Genomic DNA, 16,340 nt, shown 5'->3' on the forward strand with positions numbered 1-16,340 from the left:
AAGCAAACAGTTTCCTCCTATTGTCTAGATTCATAGATATACAATTTCTTTAATATCAGATAAGAGACATAGCCAATCTGGCTGAATAAGGCTTATAAACAAGCTGTGATGATGTAATATCCATACATTAATTATTTGCATTTCTTACAGAGGAAGATAACACTACCAATAAATATGGCAAATCCACAGGACACACTGTGTTAAGTTCTTTTCTGAAACATGAACACTTTTAATCCTCCGAACGCCATTAATTTTGAATAATGAAAAATAATTTTTTCTAGCAAAAGTATTAAATTCCTACAGAACCTAACAGCTATAACATGCTTTTTTTTTTCCCTCCAGGATCAGTAAGTCTGAACCATGAATTCTGTTTCTATGTAAATTAAAGGAAAAAACTTACTGGCATCAGAATATTCAGTTTGCTTATTTAGTTCCAAATAAACATCAAGGATGGCAGGCGATATAATATAATGGAAATAGAAATTCAACAATTCCATTCCTTCTCATTTCCAGCAATCAAAAATTCCCAGTGAGATACACAAAAGATGGTATGAAAATCGGCATTATTATTTCATTTTATTTAATACTTATTAGATCTGACAGATGTAAACAACTGTATTTCATATACAGTCCAAATTCAAGGAGTTAGTATACTATCTTTTATGTTAAAGGCTTCAGCTGACTAAAACTGATATAGAGCACCAATTCTCAACCTGGGCTACCAGGAACATGTTTGCTTCCTCCTTGACCCATCATTCTTGAAACTCGGGAGACCTGCACTTCTTGAAAATTTGCCAAGAATCTTCTTGGCATTATCTTTTATCAGTACCTTAGGGAAACTTAACCTTAAACATTATTAAAACAGGAGAACAAAACATTTTTAGAACATTCAGCCAAAAACTAAAATAAGACTTAGAGGTCACTACAGCCATAGGTCTAATCACACCCAGAAAAGGAAGATTTCAGTATGACTTCTATAGGCAAAAGCTTCATGTATAATGAACTGAAATGGAAATAACTGTCAAAATAACTATGGAAAACAGGGGATACTAATTACTAAGCATAGTTGAACTTGCCAGCATGTAATAGCAAACCAGCAGGTCTAGTGCTTTTAAAATTTTTATTCTAATTATTTCTACCTATTCATGATGCATTCTAGATAGAGATAAGAGAAAGAGGAAAGAAAATGAGCAACTCCACCTGGCTTCTTATGGCTTTATACCCGACATTTAACTGACTTTGAGGTCTAAAGAAGGCACAAACACTGATCGAATATTGAAGCATTTACAAGGTCACTCCCATGGGGGTTTCTCTCACACTAGTAACTTAACTGAGTGTACGCGACAGCCCTTCCTCAGGGRAGTTACTAGCTTTAGGTTTCTCTCCTCAGCCTGGGTATTTGTTTTCAAGAAACTTTAGGTATTTAATAATCTTTTATATCTGTACGACTGTCAAATTTAAGTAGAACTGTCAAATTAACTAGGAGTTTCCAAAGTTATTGGAAGGCGGCAGGGAGAGGGAGAGAGGGAAAGCGGACCAACAGAATGAGAGCGCATCTCGTTTCCACATCATACCCAGTTAAAACAACCAGAAAAAAAATAGCTTTCCACTAGAGAATCATAATGGAACGATAATGGAAAAAACATTTACTATACTAGTAAGACAGAGGCACCAGAACCATAGAATATACCTCCACAAAACAGGTTATCCAATTCCAGTTATGTATTTCAATTCATTCATAAAAATGTCCAAGGTAAGAGAAGTTCAAAATAATGTCATTTCAAGACAAATTTCAACAGCTTCCTTTGTCTCTGAGCTGTATTGGCTACACAGAAATGAAGAAACTCTGGGAATAACTAGTTCTTCACCAAGGATACAGAATAAATAGCACAAAAGTCATGGCATTATTAAATGTTCGGATGCTACGAGGCTCTGGCAATCACTAACAAGAAGTCACATCCATGTGGAAACTGAATATCCAATTTCCAGAAGTTTCTCTATAACTTCCTTGCTAAACACCATTCAAATGAAGATTTTTATCTTTGTGTTTCTACAGTTTTCCTTTTTTCCTTTCTTTAATACACTATTTCCATTTAAACAAAAAACTGCTACCATAATCTTCTGTTCTTTCAACTTGCTGCAAGGACTCCAATTAAAAATCAGTACAATATTAAAACAGATATTTAGTTTTAAAACCCAAATAACATGCATGTTTAATATCAATAGATGTACACTAGCCAGACCAGAATAGTCTAGAATGTTAACTTTTGAAAGTGAAACAAGAATGACTGCCAGTTTCTTTTTCAGCAGAGGAAGAAGTCCCTGTATCCTTCATTAGAGAAGAGAATCTCTTGATGACTTCTAGAGTTCCAGCAACCGGCATGAAAACATCTAAAAAAATACAACACAGTTTTGGGGAACTGGTCAGTCCCCAGATGGATTTACCTGGCATTTGGAAAAATTTACATGAGCTAACTAAGCATGATCTATGAAGTCTATGATTACAGAGAGGGGGGGGAAAAAAAAAAAAGCTTGAATCCTTTAACTTATTTCTCAGCAAATGGTCATGCAACAGTATTTAGTTCACCTGCAGCAGACAGATGCTTCAACTACCAAATGTTACACCCATTTTTAGATCTCATCTGCTCTTCAGGTCAGCATTCAGAAGAATAGGCTGAGCAGATACAACTAGATATACGCACATACGTGTTTCCACACAGTAAGTTAGAGAATGTCCTACAGTGCATCAACTGCTACATGCTTCTTGTGTACTTAAGATAAATGAAAGACAGTTTAACCTTCAGATGCAGAAGAACAGAAGAGAGGGATGGGATAAGAGTATTTTCATTGGTAGCTCTTGTACATATACTCTAAAAACAACCAGCTGTTGCACAAGCAACTAGCTGATGATGATAAGTGGATGGAAGAGATGGTTTCATTAGCATCTCCCCCAAAAGACAGGATAGAACTATAAAATTATACTTGGACATTTACAGCAAAATCAATCATTTTGAGAAGTCATTACTATTACGTTACCATTAAGCTTAAGAGATCTGAAGCCTGTTTTTATGACTTTTTAGGTATAGAGAAAACTAACATAAGCAGAATTTGCATATTTTTAAACTCCTGTCAAGAGCTGAAAACTCAGGAAGAAAACAAGTTGGATCACATTTGAATGGTTGCAGCTTTGCATGAATATGTAGTGTAACTGGCTTCATCTTTGTCATTTAGGGAACATTTAATATATTTGTAACAGTGCTTGAGAATAAAAGATGAGAGAACAAGAATACCCATACAGGTAACATGCAGAAATATAAAGTTAAACCAATACACTAAATGTAACCTGCCATGCCAGATCTTTTTAATTTATTGGAAAACTTGCTGCACTTAATATTGACACAGATGTGTAAATCAATACATTTGGAATGAGCAATGTATTTTAATTTAAAAATGTTCAAACTGCAGCAGTAAATCTATGTACTTAGCACATACAAATCAGAAGGGTTTGCTTGTTGGGTATTTCTGACAGATAAGATGGTAAGCAAAGCTCAGGTGAAAGTAGTGCATGATAAAAAATAAACTTTGAAAAATGTACTGGTTAAAAATAGGAATACACTGAAATGAATTCTATTAACATTAGTTCAGTCAAAGTACAGGATAGAAAAGTGATCAGAATTCACTAAGTTTATGTCTATTTTGCAATCCAGGCTCCACCTACTTGCTACTGTCATGAAGTTCAGACTGCTTTTGTACCTAGGCAATTTCAAGCAAAATGAATATCAGGAGGAAGAGGAAGAAAGGAAAGAACAGCTCTAAAAGTCTTAAGTGAAGTCCCCCCAATTTGTTTCTTAATACTGCTCCCACACATTCTCCCCTTGCTACTTCAAAACTACCTGGACAGCTTTCCTAGTTTCATAATCTCTTAGACGTATTAAGCATAATAAATTTTCAGTAAAAATACATGAATCTAAAATCAACAATCTCAATTTCAAATTTTAACATTGGCATAAGAACACAGCTCAAATATGCCACAGAGAGGAAAAATGACAGCTTTTTAAACATAACTAGTGTGAGATCAGTCTCCTTCTATATGTCAGTACAATATACCCTTAGCAAGTCCAAAAAGAAAAGCTTGGTACGAAACCATTCATAAAAGCCATTATGTATTATATTTCTTTATTTTTGGATTCTATTAACTATGCATCCAAAAAGTAATTAGAGGAGAAGCAGCAGCCAAGCTGGGACAATCTCAAAAGGATCTCAAGTTAAGAAAACATTAATTAAAAAATTTTTTTTTTTTTTGGATTCTCATTTTGTGTTTTTGTCACTGAAGGCAATTGTGATAAAGGCAGAGAAGCTATTCAAAAAACCCCCAAACAAACAAACAAACCCCTGAGAGATTACTTCAACAATGAAATTATTAATCTTACACTTATAAAGTTATAAYTGCTTATCTTAGAAAGAAGATGTCACCTCTATTACATACCACTTGTATAGACTGAAATTTTTCTTGGCAGGACTACTGATCTTTGTGTTTGCCCTATTTGCTATGCCCTAGCATATAATCAAAGTTTTTGCAGCTTCTGTAAAAGATTTCATCTTTAAATTCTCAGTAATTTGAAACTGGACTGCAGCTTGGATCATAAAAAATTACTGCTAATAAGGCTGACTATTCATTCACTGTGATGTTATGCTAAATTTGTGATGAACAATAAAAGACTGATTATTGTTTTACTCATAAATATTGTAAGAGAACATTAGAACTGAGAGTAATTTTTAAGTCACTCAAAATAGAATTCAGCAGCTGKTTTCTTACTAAGAGTGAGGAAGCTTACCTCCTTTCGCTTCCTCTCCGTTCTCTGTGAATAGTGACCAGCCATGTGGTAATTTCTAAGAGCTAACCACCTACCTGAAACTATAATCTACATATGTAAACTCAGAAACTGCTCCCAGGAAATTTTTTTGTATAATAAAAACACAAAGGTTTCCTAAGAATTACCTCTAAACTCAACTGGGACGTGGAAACCACTAAATACATTATAAACTCTCCCAGTATTTTCACACTAGTGAAGTTTTTCCAAATTGCTGTAATCTGCCCAGCAAACCTATCTGGTAACATGATAGTGAGAATGAAGTCTACTTAATATATCATTATAGTCCTTTTAAAAAATTTGTCATTTGACATTTTAGGTTGAACAGAGGATTAAACAATTAAGATGAATGTTTATCACATGACTGCATTGTTTTAGTGACATGAATATGTTTCAAAAATCATTTATAACCAGATCACTGAAAACTTGTAGAATATGGATTCAGTCTTACTATGTAAAGAGTCTTACAAAGTAAAGAATATACTGACAAAAGTGGAAGGATCTTCTCAGCATGACTGGAAGGGAGCTTGCTTTGGAAGTTGGGCTTTATTTATTTATTTTTGGTTCAGTCAGCATATCCAAAAGCCAAGAGTTTTGTAGGCTTGACTACCTGACTCTGTTTCTTACACCCATCACCTTCCTCCCCCGGACCTATGAATTAAATTGGATTCTAGCAATACATGACATAATCCACTCAAATCATAATGGAAAAGTTCATTTGATATTTTTCCTTTAAAATAGTGATGTTGTTGCAAATGACTATTTCCTGCTTCAGTCTTTCAGACAGAGTCACCTCCCAGACAACATACAACATCAGCTGTAAACAGTCACAGGGTACAGAATGTCAACAGTATACTGAATGCAAGTGCACTATCTTCAAATCTGGACTTCTCTCTCTGCCTACACACCTAGCCTGCATCAAAGTTTTTGCTGTACTTTATATTGGTGCTGGTGGTGGGGGAAGACCTGATGTTTTCTGTTCAGCTGCCAAGGACATTATCAAAGTATTACGAATCTTCCATTTCAAAGACCAGCACACTGTTTCTGGCTGCCAGTTATAGTGCTTGATCCCCTGCTATTTATTTAAAACCCTACTGCTAGGATGACTACCTTGAGTTCATCTTTGGCAGCTCAGACCCCAAGAGCTCCTAAGCAGCTGTAGTGCTCTGTTTGGTAAGTGCAGACTGATGCATTGTTAAACAAGGTCTGTTACTGGTTTTCAGTCTCTGCTGTTACCATTCTTCAATGGCAGTGTGTACTCAGCTTTGTGTTAGGTTTATTGTGATAAATAAATTTATTGAAACTAACTCCAAAAACTGTACAAATAATGCTGGTAAAATAAGTGATGATCATTAAAAAAAAATCCACAAAAAAAGAGCTCTCTCCCTTAGTCAAATCTGAATGCAAGTCTACTAGGAAAAAAACCCTAAATCATTAATATCAAGGCTTCTGTAATCCTGAAAACAGCAGTCTCAAAATAAGAGTTGACTATTTCTATTGGAAAAAGGTTTAATAACTTAAATATGAAGGTCATTATTGCTTCTCTGACACTAGGATAAAATGCGAAGAAGTGTTTTTGTGGAAAATCAGAGTCCAGTAAACAGATCTCAGGATACACCAGGTGCCTTTTATTGCTTTCACTGTCCCAAAGCCTTTCTTGCATTTCCTCTTCCACAGCAGCCTCCAAAGAGCAATACTAAGTGGTAGTCCAGTGCAGGCTTGATGCAAGAGAGAACAGGGTTTCTGTTCGGTGTTTTTTTGTCTAAAACCAAGTGATAAAGCAGACTACCTTTAGCTCCTATTTGGACTACACAGAACTCTTAACATTGTTACTGAATATATGAAGTCTAATGGTCTAGGTCATGTAATGAGCCCCTCTATGCAGTGGGTTACATGCTAGGAAGCAGACCATGGATGGACACTGCTGCCCATGAGCTGGTACTTCATGGAAGGCTTCTTTGAATACTTAACAGTGCTAGCATGCATACCTCCTCTGATTCCTTAGGAAGACTATAGATTTTGTGTGGTTTCTGGAACCGATATGCCTAAACCAGGCAGGGAGAGGGTTAAATGGCTGAGTCTGGCAATTGAGACACAATGCCAGGGCTGGGAAGTACCTCAGTAGAAATGCAGAAGATATTGACACCACACTACACAGCATCAGACTAGCAGAAATGAAAGCCTCAAGCATTAAGACTTGACAAGGCTGTTTGCATTGTTTTCCAGGGTAAGTATTTCATGATTTTAATTGTTCCCAGTAAATCTGAATAATACTTATTTGCTAAAATACTTAAGTTTAGAGAAGTATTTTGCATCTGTTTCTGGCAACAGAGAGAATATGATCCGAATAATACATCAGCAACAACAATCTTTTCCTTTAACATTTTAGTATTTTAAAATTACTTTATTTAATAAATATGCATCTTTCTCCTATGTGCTCTACATCAAAGCTCTTCCCTTGCTCTTCTTAAAGCACATGCACTATAAACCCCATTCTGCGTCACCGATTTTAAATTTCATCTATAAAAGTCATTTTACATATAATACAAATAACAATATATGCCCCAGTTTGAATATTAAAGCTGTAATTCAATTTCAAGGTTCTTCTGTCAGTATTCCAGTATCGCTCTTTTTCAAGATGCTACTCAAATCCTTCTCAGTAAATTCAAACTACCACAAATCAATAGCTTAAAAGCAGAAACACTGGATCAAGAACTTTACTGTGTGTGTGTGGATAGAAAAAAAAAAAAATCAAAAAACAGTGCTGAGAAGCTGGTCCTATAGTACAATAACAAAAATGTAAAAGAAGTAAAAAACATATACCCAAATCCTTTGCTACTTGCTGTGTATTTTCTTCTTGTATTCCTACCAAAATGGAAGGGAAGGTCGTATTAGCTGTTGGACATAGACATGCAAACCCAGATTTAAAGTCCAAATTCCACCAAATCCCTGTTCCTTGGATTTTATTAGCTTTAAATGCTCAGAAATATCTAACTAACACAAAATGCCAGGCTCAGACTGGATGGAATGGATGGAATTTAGCCTCTGTGAATCTAGATTACAGTCTCAAGAGAGACTATTTTCCCTCTATAAAGCCTGAGATTGCATCTTATCATCTATCATTTTCACAGCAGTGACTATATTGATATCATCACATTAGGTACAGTGAGCATATTTACTAAAACTGGATAGATTTTTTTTTTTTTTTTTTTACACTGAAGAGAGAACTTAGCTTTTTGAAAAGCTAACCATTGTACTTGGAAATTTATTTACCTTCCTCTTGTTAGAAAGCAAGTGGTTAATTTGGACTGCTTTCTTAAAATATGATTGGTAAGCTACATACATGTAGATATAGTTGTTATCCAGGCACACAAGAGATGCTTCTGTACAAGAAATGTTTTGTACATGGTTACATACTTATTTTTCAGCTCTAACTTACTTTCTCTAAGGCATTTTATTGAAGCAAATAGTTTACATAAGTAACCTTAGCAGGAGACAAATGAAAAATAATGCTTTTCAGCATAACTCTTCCTCCCCCTATTTTCCCTAGTTTCTCTTTGTTCTACTGTAAACATCTAAGTATATAAAACAAGAGCAAAGCTACATACCCCTAAGCAGGAAACTTGCCAGCCTTTAAGAGCAGACGAGTAGCAAGTTTGTCATGGGACCGTAGTACTTCATAAATTTACATATATTTATTTAATACCAAATCTTTTATGCTATCCCAGAGCTTGCTTTCTGTTGAGACAGTTTTGCTACTGTACTGTTTGTTCCATGCAAAGTCATTGTCCTATTTGTGCTTTCAAAGCATAATTTCTTAGCGTGGTTTTCTAAGAAGGAGGAGAGTTGTGTAATCGCCTGCAACTTTCAAACCTTCTACGACTCCCTCACTAGTTTTTATACCCATTAGCAAGTTTCGAACAACACTGAAAGCAGAGATGTCTCCAAAATACGTTTCCATTTGTTACAATGAGCAACACATGCAAATCAGTACTCTCACTCAGGGGAGACATCAGTATGAACTCAGCAGATACTTGTTATCTTGCTGGCTTGCCAGTTCACACATGGAGCTTGGAACAATCCACATCATATGCTGCCTCTTTTTCAAACTTGCAGTTAGTAAGTCGACATGAGAACGGTACACGCGTGCAGATTTAAGAGACATGAAAGGGAACTGTGGTTATCATCGGGAACAGAAAAAAGAGTGAAGTCAGAAGAAAGGGGAAGGAGGAGTTCAGGTTACTGCAGCTAACGGATTTGGTAAAGTGGCAACAGAAAGAAGTAGTCCTTAAGAAACCAGAGTTCTTTAGTGGTAATGGTCAAGAAGAATTGTATTTGCTAACTGGATTTTATTTATAGTCAAAATGCGAAGTTTTTTTTTTTTTTTTGAAAAAAAACCATCTTGAACATCCATTTTAAAGAGGTTGAGAGTCAGCTATGTGAAATCTAACAAGGTAAAGATATGCACCCAGATGATCAAGTACTTCAGAAAATCTTAAGAGTGCTTTCAGAGTGCACTCATTTTTCCAGCCCACAAATCCAAAAGCAAGTCCCTCCGAAACTTCAGCAAAATTACACACGGAGTTCATAGACATCCAAAATATGGAGAATGAACCAGTTACTTGATTAATACTTGAAGAGAACATCACTAGCTATTCAGACTTCAGATCTTCTTAGTGAAGAATTTGAGAGAGGCAAATACAAGCAACTTATCTAATAGTTTACACAAGATAAGGAATGCCAAGGAAATGGAAAGTAAAACCAAATCAACGGTAGTGCTACAAGAAAGAAATCACTACAAGAACTAATACTAAAATCCCATGTCTGTTCTTTGCAGAAATCATTAACAGCAACATCTATTCCTCTTACACTCAAATTCAGCAAGAAAAAGATAAAGAGATGACAGACAATGGCCAGGTATAATTCAGCAAAGTTCTTGGTTCAGCTTGCTCCACTAGGAAGAGGTTAAACATATTAAAAAACACACAAACAAAAAAACCCCCAAACCCTACATCACTGGGACAATCTCAGTGCAGTTCTCCATAATCTCAGCCTTCCACAGCCTAACATCCTACTGCATATGATAGAAACACATGTTAATGCCTGCCAAAAGAAAACTGTCTTTTAACTAGCCTCGTTTATTGCCAGTTTTAAAACAGAAATTGCTGCACAGTAGGTGAAACCCTGTCAAACTCTCAGGGGATTTTTGACCAGGTGGAATTGGCACTGTGAAAATGAATGTGGATTCCAGTTTTGGATTATTAGTTTTGGGAGAAAAGTGTTAAAGTGCCTGTGGTTTGCCAGGCTTTCTCAAATTGTTCTTCACAGGCAAGTTCTTCAGTCTGTAGGTGCTGCTGCTCAAGTAAAGCAACAATATGCAATCTGGTTTTGCCAAGCCACACAACACCTGGGTGAGAGCACTCAGCTTTTTAATCACTTGAATAAAAGACACAGCACCTCTAGAATTTTAAAAATGACCTACAGATCTAGACAAGCACCACCAGCTTCCTCAGAACACGTGGACTTAAAAGATGTGTTGAGGAAAGCTCAAAAAACCAAACCAAACCAAAACCCTGCTCTGTGAGAATTTGTGCCAGGCATTTTGCCAAAAGATAGATCATTAATGGTTTCAATGACCTCCCCTCAGAGAGGGGGCTACCAAGACAAATCCTCTTAGTTAGACTAGAAAGGTTAAGTGAAATCAAAAAGTCCCACCTCTCTCCAGCTGTGGGCACTTCTCCAGTCTGATAATTTTGATAAAGAAATAAATGAACGCTTTAGGTGTTTATGTTTAATTAGTCTGATGCCAGCAGAGTTTCGAATAACTGGTATTATATTTGGGCTTGCGTCTGATTTGATTAGCTCTCCTAACAGCCTACTGTCACCCTACTGGAATAATCTGTTTTGCAGAAGTCAAGGCCATTTGAGACCTCTGGGCTATGTGTACACTGACAGCATAGTTGGCCACTTTCAGTTTCTACAGCAAGACAGAGTAAAATAAAGGGGACACGAGGTGTACCTGAATCTCAAGGCAATTTTCTGTGTCCCTTTAGGTTAAGGAGGGCAAGAGATCCTGTTTTATTCTTCTGAAGGCACAAGAACTAATTGTGCTTGTAACACACTTTGAAAGCCACAGACAGCATACTGGACAATACCTCAAGGATATTATTTAGCTTCCAAAGCAAACTGTCTAAACCTCCACCTGTTCCCTAAAGATTTCTATGCACAAAAGGCAAGAATTAATCTCCTTTCAGAATACTACTTCTGCTTCTACTGTATGCAGCAACAAAGGCATAACTGAAAATTGAATGGCCTCATTATCACATTTAGCACCCTAACAATATAGTTAGCAAAAATGAGTACTGAGAGCTATTGATTCAAACAGGTCCTTCACAGTGCAATGTACCCATTCCTATTATATTGGGATCAGGCTTCTTTGCCTTACTAGTTTAAAGAAAGGACTGCAGAAGAAACATATCCAAAAGAAATTCATTAATTTCTGGGAAAGAAATACAGACTATCTGAACATGTTAAAAAAACCATGAACATTAACTGATGGAAGATCACCACCCTCTCTCAAAGAACCAATAAGAAACAGAGCATCAACTGTCTCCAATAATCTCGAAGGATTTTGCCAGCGTTCTAGTGAAGGCTCTCTATGAGGGGAAAAAAAAAAAACAATAAAAAACTACTCTCTCCATCACAGTATGGTAAACTGGCAGATTAAAGATATAATGGAGCCAACTTAATTTGTAGTTTCATACCTATTAATCTAGCACTAAAATTGCACTAAATGATTAAGGACCTACTTCAAGGTCCCACATCTTCTGAATACATCACCACAACTAAAAGCAGCAAGGTAGTCAGACTGAAGCTTTCCATGTTCAAGTGCAAGAGATTCTGCATTTGCTGTTCTCTAAGACTGCTTAAGAGCTTTGACCATACTATCCATAGTAGTTACTCCCCCAAAATAAGCCTATCATTCACAAAAGCTCCTGCCCCAGCAAAAAAAAAAAAAAAAGCCAAGCAATCCCCCTGCCTAAAACCTCAGGAAACACACCCAAACAGGTAATTTTTCTTAGAATACATTTTTACAAAACAACAACCACCACAAACAAACAACCCTCCCCCCCAAAAAAAACCCACAAAAAATACATCTGGACAACCACTGGAATTTGCTAGCAATGCATTATATTGACTCTGCTTATGGTTTTTCATTCTAAATGCATTGTGTTTTGTGTTGTCTTACTGTACACACATTTCAACAAAATAAGGAATTTTAATAGAAATGGTGCTCAGTATAGAACAATCTCCTTATTCTGAAGAAAACAGATTTGCATTAAAAGGATGAGAACTCTTTTCCATACAAGATATACAATTTATATCTGAAATTACAAAAAGAACTGGTAACTGTTACATCTAAGCAGGATAGCATAATGAAGTACTGCAAAATTTCTGTTGTAAAACTAGAAAGATTTCATATAAAGTTTTAAAATTGGGATCAAACTTTTCTAATACTACCATTTTTAGATCCCTAAGTTCATTTACAGTCTTGTATCTTTGTTTCTATCTTTGAGTTTACTCCATTAAGTATTCACTATACCAACTTATGATCACTGATGCTTTGTTAGCTTCCTTCCTCTTGTGCCTTTCTTCCAAGCATGGAATGTGGTAAACACAGATTTACTCTTTATGTATCATGCATCCTCAGGCTGCTGCTTGCAATGCTGCTTTCAAAGGTAATTTCTTTCTGGCTCTTTCTCAAATGCCCCATGACAGTGACAAATACATATTTAAYGCAGTTAGAACAGACAACATATTTATAACAACTTGCTTAAAGGAAAAAATGGACACATAACACCTCTGCTGCACCTTCCTCTAACTCTGTGGTAGCTTACTCTGCCTTTCTCATGTAGGCTGTAGGTCTACAGAGTACATACTTCAGCATAAGAGTCCTAATAGGGAGTCCAGCTAGGTTTATAAAATTGCTATAAATGCATCTTTTACTGAGTTGCAAGCTGCATGTTTCAGGGTTTTTGAGTATGTTTGTAACACACTATTATAACTGGAAATAGAGTAAAGGGGTAGGATTGAGTTTGAAACTTTAGAGATGCAATACTTATCCGACCTCGTTCTTGGAGAATTCTACAAATATATGCATTATAACATACATGTCTGCATAAATACTTTGAGTATTAGATTTGAATTTGTAAACAATTAAAGTAAGGCTTAACAAATCTGTAATGGAATTGTACTTCCATATAAAAATTAACTTTTCAAGAGACAGACATGAACATATTGACACTATTTTTAGATGAGCAGGTAAGACCTGTAATTAAAGYCTGAACTTTGCCTAAGAAAACATCTGTTTTAGTCACTGTGTAATTAGTAAAATTAATGAATTCTAATCCATCCACACAAATGATTTCTTTTTAACTCTGAAATCAATCATTTCAACACCCAAGATGCTTTCAACTACATAAATTTACCAATAAGTGATACTGTAGATCAAGTTCAAATTATGAATGTAATTTTCTTCATAGTTAAGTTTGAAACATTTTCTAATCCTGTCCTGCTGTTTTGCCAACATTGATGTTTATATTATAAACAAAACAGATCTGTGCATGAAGAAATTTTGTGTAGTTACATACCAGATTAAGCTTCTCATACACAGCTCTTGTCAGAAAACTGATCACATTGCATAACTGGATCTGGACGGGAAATATGTTTATTTGTAGATTTAAAAAAAGTCTATCCYTCTCTACCCATTTTATTAAATAGAGAGCAGAAAACTGCTGAACAGTGAACACAATTTCACAACGTAGATTAGCAGATCAGTCATTAAAGAACACAATGATAAATTCATTTAAAATATTTTCTTCTAAAAAAAGTTACTTTTAAAAACATGAAAAGGCAGATGACCACACTCTGTAAAAGGTTAGCATTGGATAATTACAGAAACAAGACATAACTGGAATCATACAGTACTGCAGATCACAGAGACATACTGTTATTGTCTTGCTGCTATAAAGGGACAACAAAGGAAGGCTTCTGCTATCTTACTGTGTATGGTCACAGCTGGATTTGAAGTCAAAGGGGCAATTTTGATCGTCTGTATTAAAAACCTCTGGTGAAAACCTACATATCTGTTCATTTGCTATAATTTTTTCAATATTCCTCTGAATCAGGGATATGTGTAGAAGAAAACCAGCTAACAATCTCATAAGTACTTGTTTTATGAATCTGGCCCTGAGTCAAGAAGCTGCAGTGAAAAGTCTTTTAATCACCTTCTGATCAGAATTTACTGGATTGTATCTAAGTTCAAGGGTATTAAAATGTGCAAAGGAGACTATGAAAAAAAATGGCTGGGTTATAGATTTTAACTTCTTAACTAGAAAACTGAATCAAAATAGATTTTCTAATTTACAATGAATCAAAAGAAAAAACATTAGACCATAGCAAAAGTGGCACAAATGTATCAAAAAGCAAATGAATAAACATTTGAAAAGATTTATTATTAGAAATTGTAATAAATTTTGAAAAGATGAATGGATTTTAGTTAAAAGGTATAACTGACAATTTATTGGGCGGGAAGATGCATTATTTTCCAATTGTTTTCCACCTACAGTAAAACTGATTTGTGTCCTATTGTATTTTATGGAAAAGGAGAGAGCAACTTTCAGTGATTTAGATTAAATGTATTAATCATAACCAGGCACTGTGAACTATATATCTACTATTAAAGAAGATTTTTGACATTTAATTCTGTAGCAATATTTTGGCTCTGTACCACTCTTCCTAAATCCAATTCCTGCTACAGTTGGCAGATTTCTCCCTTTTAATTTTATGAGGCTTAAAGTAGCATTTAACCATCCATGCGGTAAATAATGCAGGATTAGAAATATTTAGTGTTTTGTTTCCCTTTGAGGAGTACTAATCCATCAACCCCCAAATATTTTTAAAACATTTCCCACATTTTAGTAATACTTAATACAAGATAAAATACAGTAAAATACTCTATGTAAATGAAGTAAATGAAAAAACCCACATAAGAGATTGAATATATGCATGTACATTACTGAAATAGGGGAATTTATTTAATAAAGATATCAGAACAAAGAAAACTTTAGTAAATACTTTAGTATTTAAATATTATAATGTGATAATTGCATAGCTATATTTTGTCAGATTACTGAGAATAAAGTGTTCTGTTCTCCCTAACAAAGGTCTCGGTATGTGTCAAAATATTTATGCCCAGCTTAACATGGAAATGTTACTTTTTTTTTTTTCTTTTTCTTAAAGAAAATTCACTTTTTGTGCAGTTAGTTTCTTTCTTTTGCATAAATGCCACTTTTCGCTGCATGGGAAAGCTGCCTAATGCTAACTTCTAACAGGTAATGTTCTTAAAATTATTCTAGGCACTGCAAATTGTCTTAAATTGTCTTATTCTTTTCAAATTCTACATCAGTGATTAGATCCCAGATTAAAAAAAGCAGCAGAATGGCAAGAAAGTCTCAACCACTGTATATATGCTTTCTTTTTCAAAGCTTAACACAACAAAAGCAAAAAGTCCCGTTCCCCCCCCCRGCTATATTTTACAGAGGACAAATCTAATCACATAATTTTTTCCCTGCACTGTCAGCCTAAATGCATCTTAGTCTTTGTATACGACTGCTTTTAGAACTAAGCAACCTAGAGTGTGTGGGGGGGGCGGGGGCAGGGGGGAGAGGGCAGGGAAATAAGGGAGGGAAATGGGACACATTTTTATCTAATGCTCTTTAAACTGAATTTTACAAGCATTTAAAAAAATGTATATACATCTATATCAAGAAAATCACAGCAGTTTGCTCACCAGTTGACAGTAAGATAATGACTGTGTAAGTAGACAATTTCAAATTCTGAAAACTGAGGATAAGTTTCTTCCTCGACCCTTGGAACTACAGTCTGCAAAGGTGTTAAGTCAGTGTTGAGAAAAAACAAAATAAGAAAGCTATTCTCATATGTGTGCATGCAGGTTTTTAAAAGTCACCTGTCAAACGAGGGATTATCTATAGCTAATATAGAAAGGAGGAAGAACAAACCATATGCAAAAAAAAAAAAAAAAAAAACAGATCAGAAGCAAGTCTGTAATTCACTGAATCAAACTGCAAAGGGCTGAATGGAACAGATTTTGAACAACTGTTGAGACTGTTGGACTGAGAGGGCTCACGCGATCAGTTATCATGGATAAAGCAGGTCTCTTACTCCACTTGATAGCAAATGAAAACCAGCAGCTACTGAAGGCTAACCAAAGGGACAGTAACTAACATGCAAGAAGCAGTAGCTTCTTGAACCATTCCAATACAGTCAGCAGTATGATGTTGACAAACCTTTACTGTCCTCTGTTTATTTTGATAGATGACATGAAATTCACTAATAGGACAAATGGTTTAAGTACATACGCACGAAGATAATACTTAACATTATATG

At 35.4% G+C, this 16,340-nt stretch overlaps 1 protein-coding gene across 9 annotated transcripts in view; it reads right to left on the reverse strand.

Annotated features, from left to right (window-relative positions):
• The window catches only part of GPATCH2 (G-patch domain containing 2), a 131,971-nt gene that overhangs the window by 81,219 nt on the left and 34,412 nt on the right, over positions 1 to 16,340 (reverse strand). Inside the window, exon 6 of one of the 9 annotated variants that reach the window (XM_026088847.1) lies at positions 2,347 to 2,391. The exons of the other annotated variants lie outside the window; for them this stretch is intronic. Coding sequence (XP_025944632.1) covers positions 2,362 to 2,391 — 30 coding nt within the window. The 3' untranslated portion in view covers positions 2,347 to 2,361. Of the gene's footprint in view, positions 1 to 2,346; positions 2,392 to 16,340 lie in introns of those variants that run through there. 9 annotated transcript variants of the gene reach the window in all.

This window comes from Apteryx rowi, unplaced genomic scaffold (genome assembly GCF_003343035.1).
Source record: "Apteryx rowi isolate R43461 unplaced genomic scaffold, aptRow1 scaffold_79, whole genome shotgun sequence".
NCBI lineage: Eukaryota > Metazoa > Chordata > Aves > Apterygiformes > Apterygidae > Apteryx > Apteryx rowi.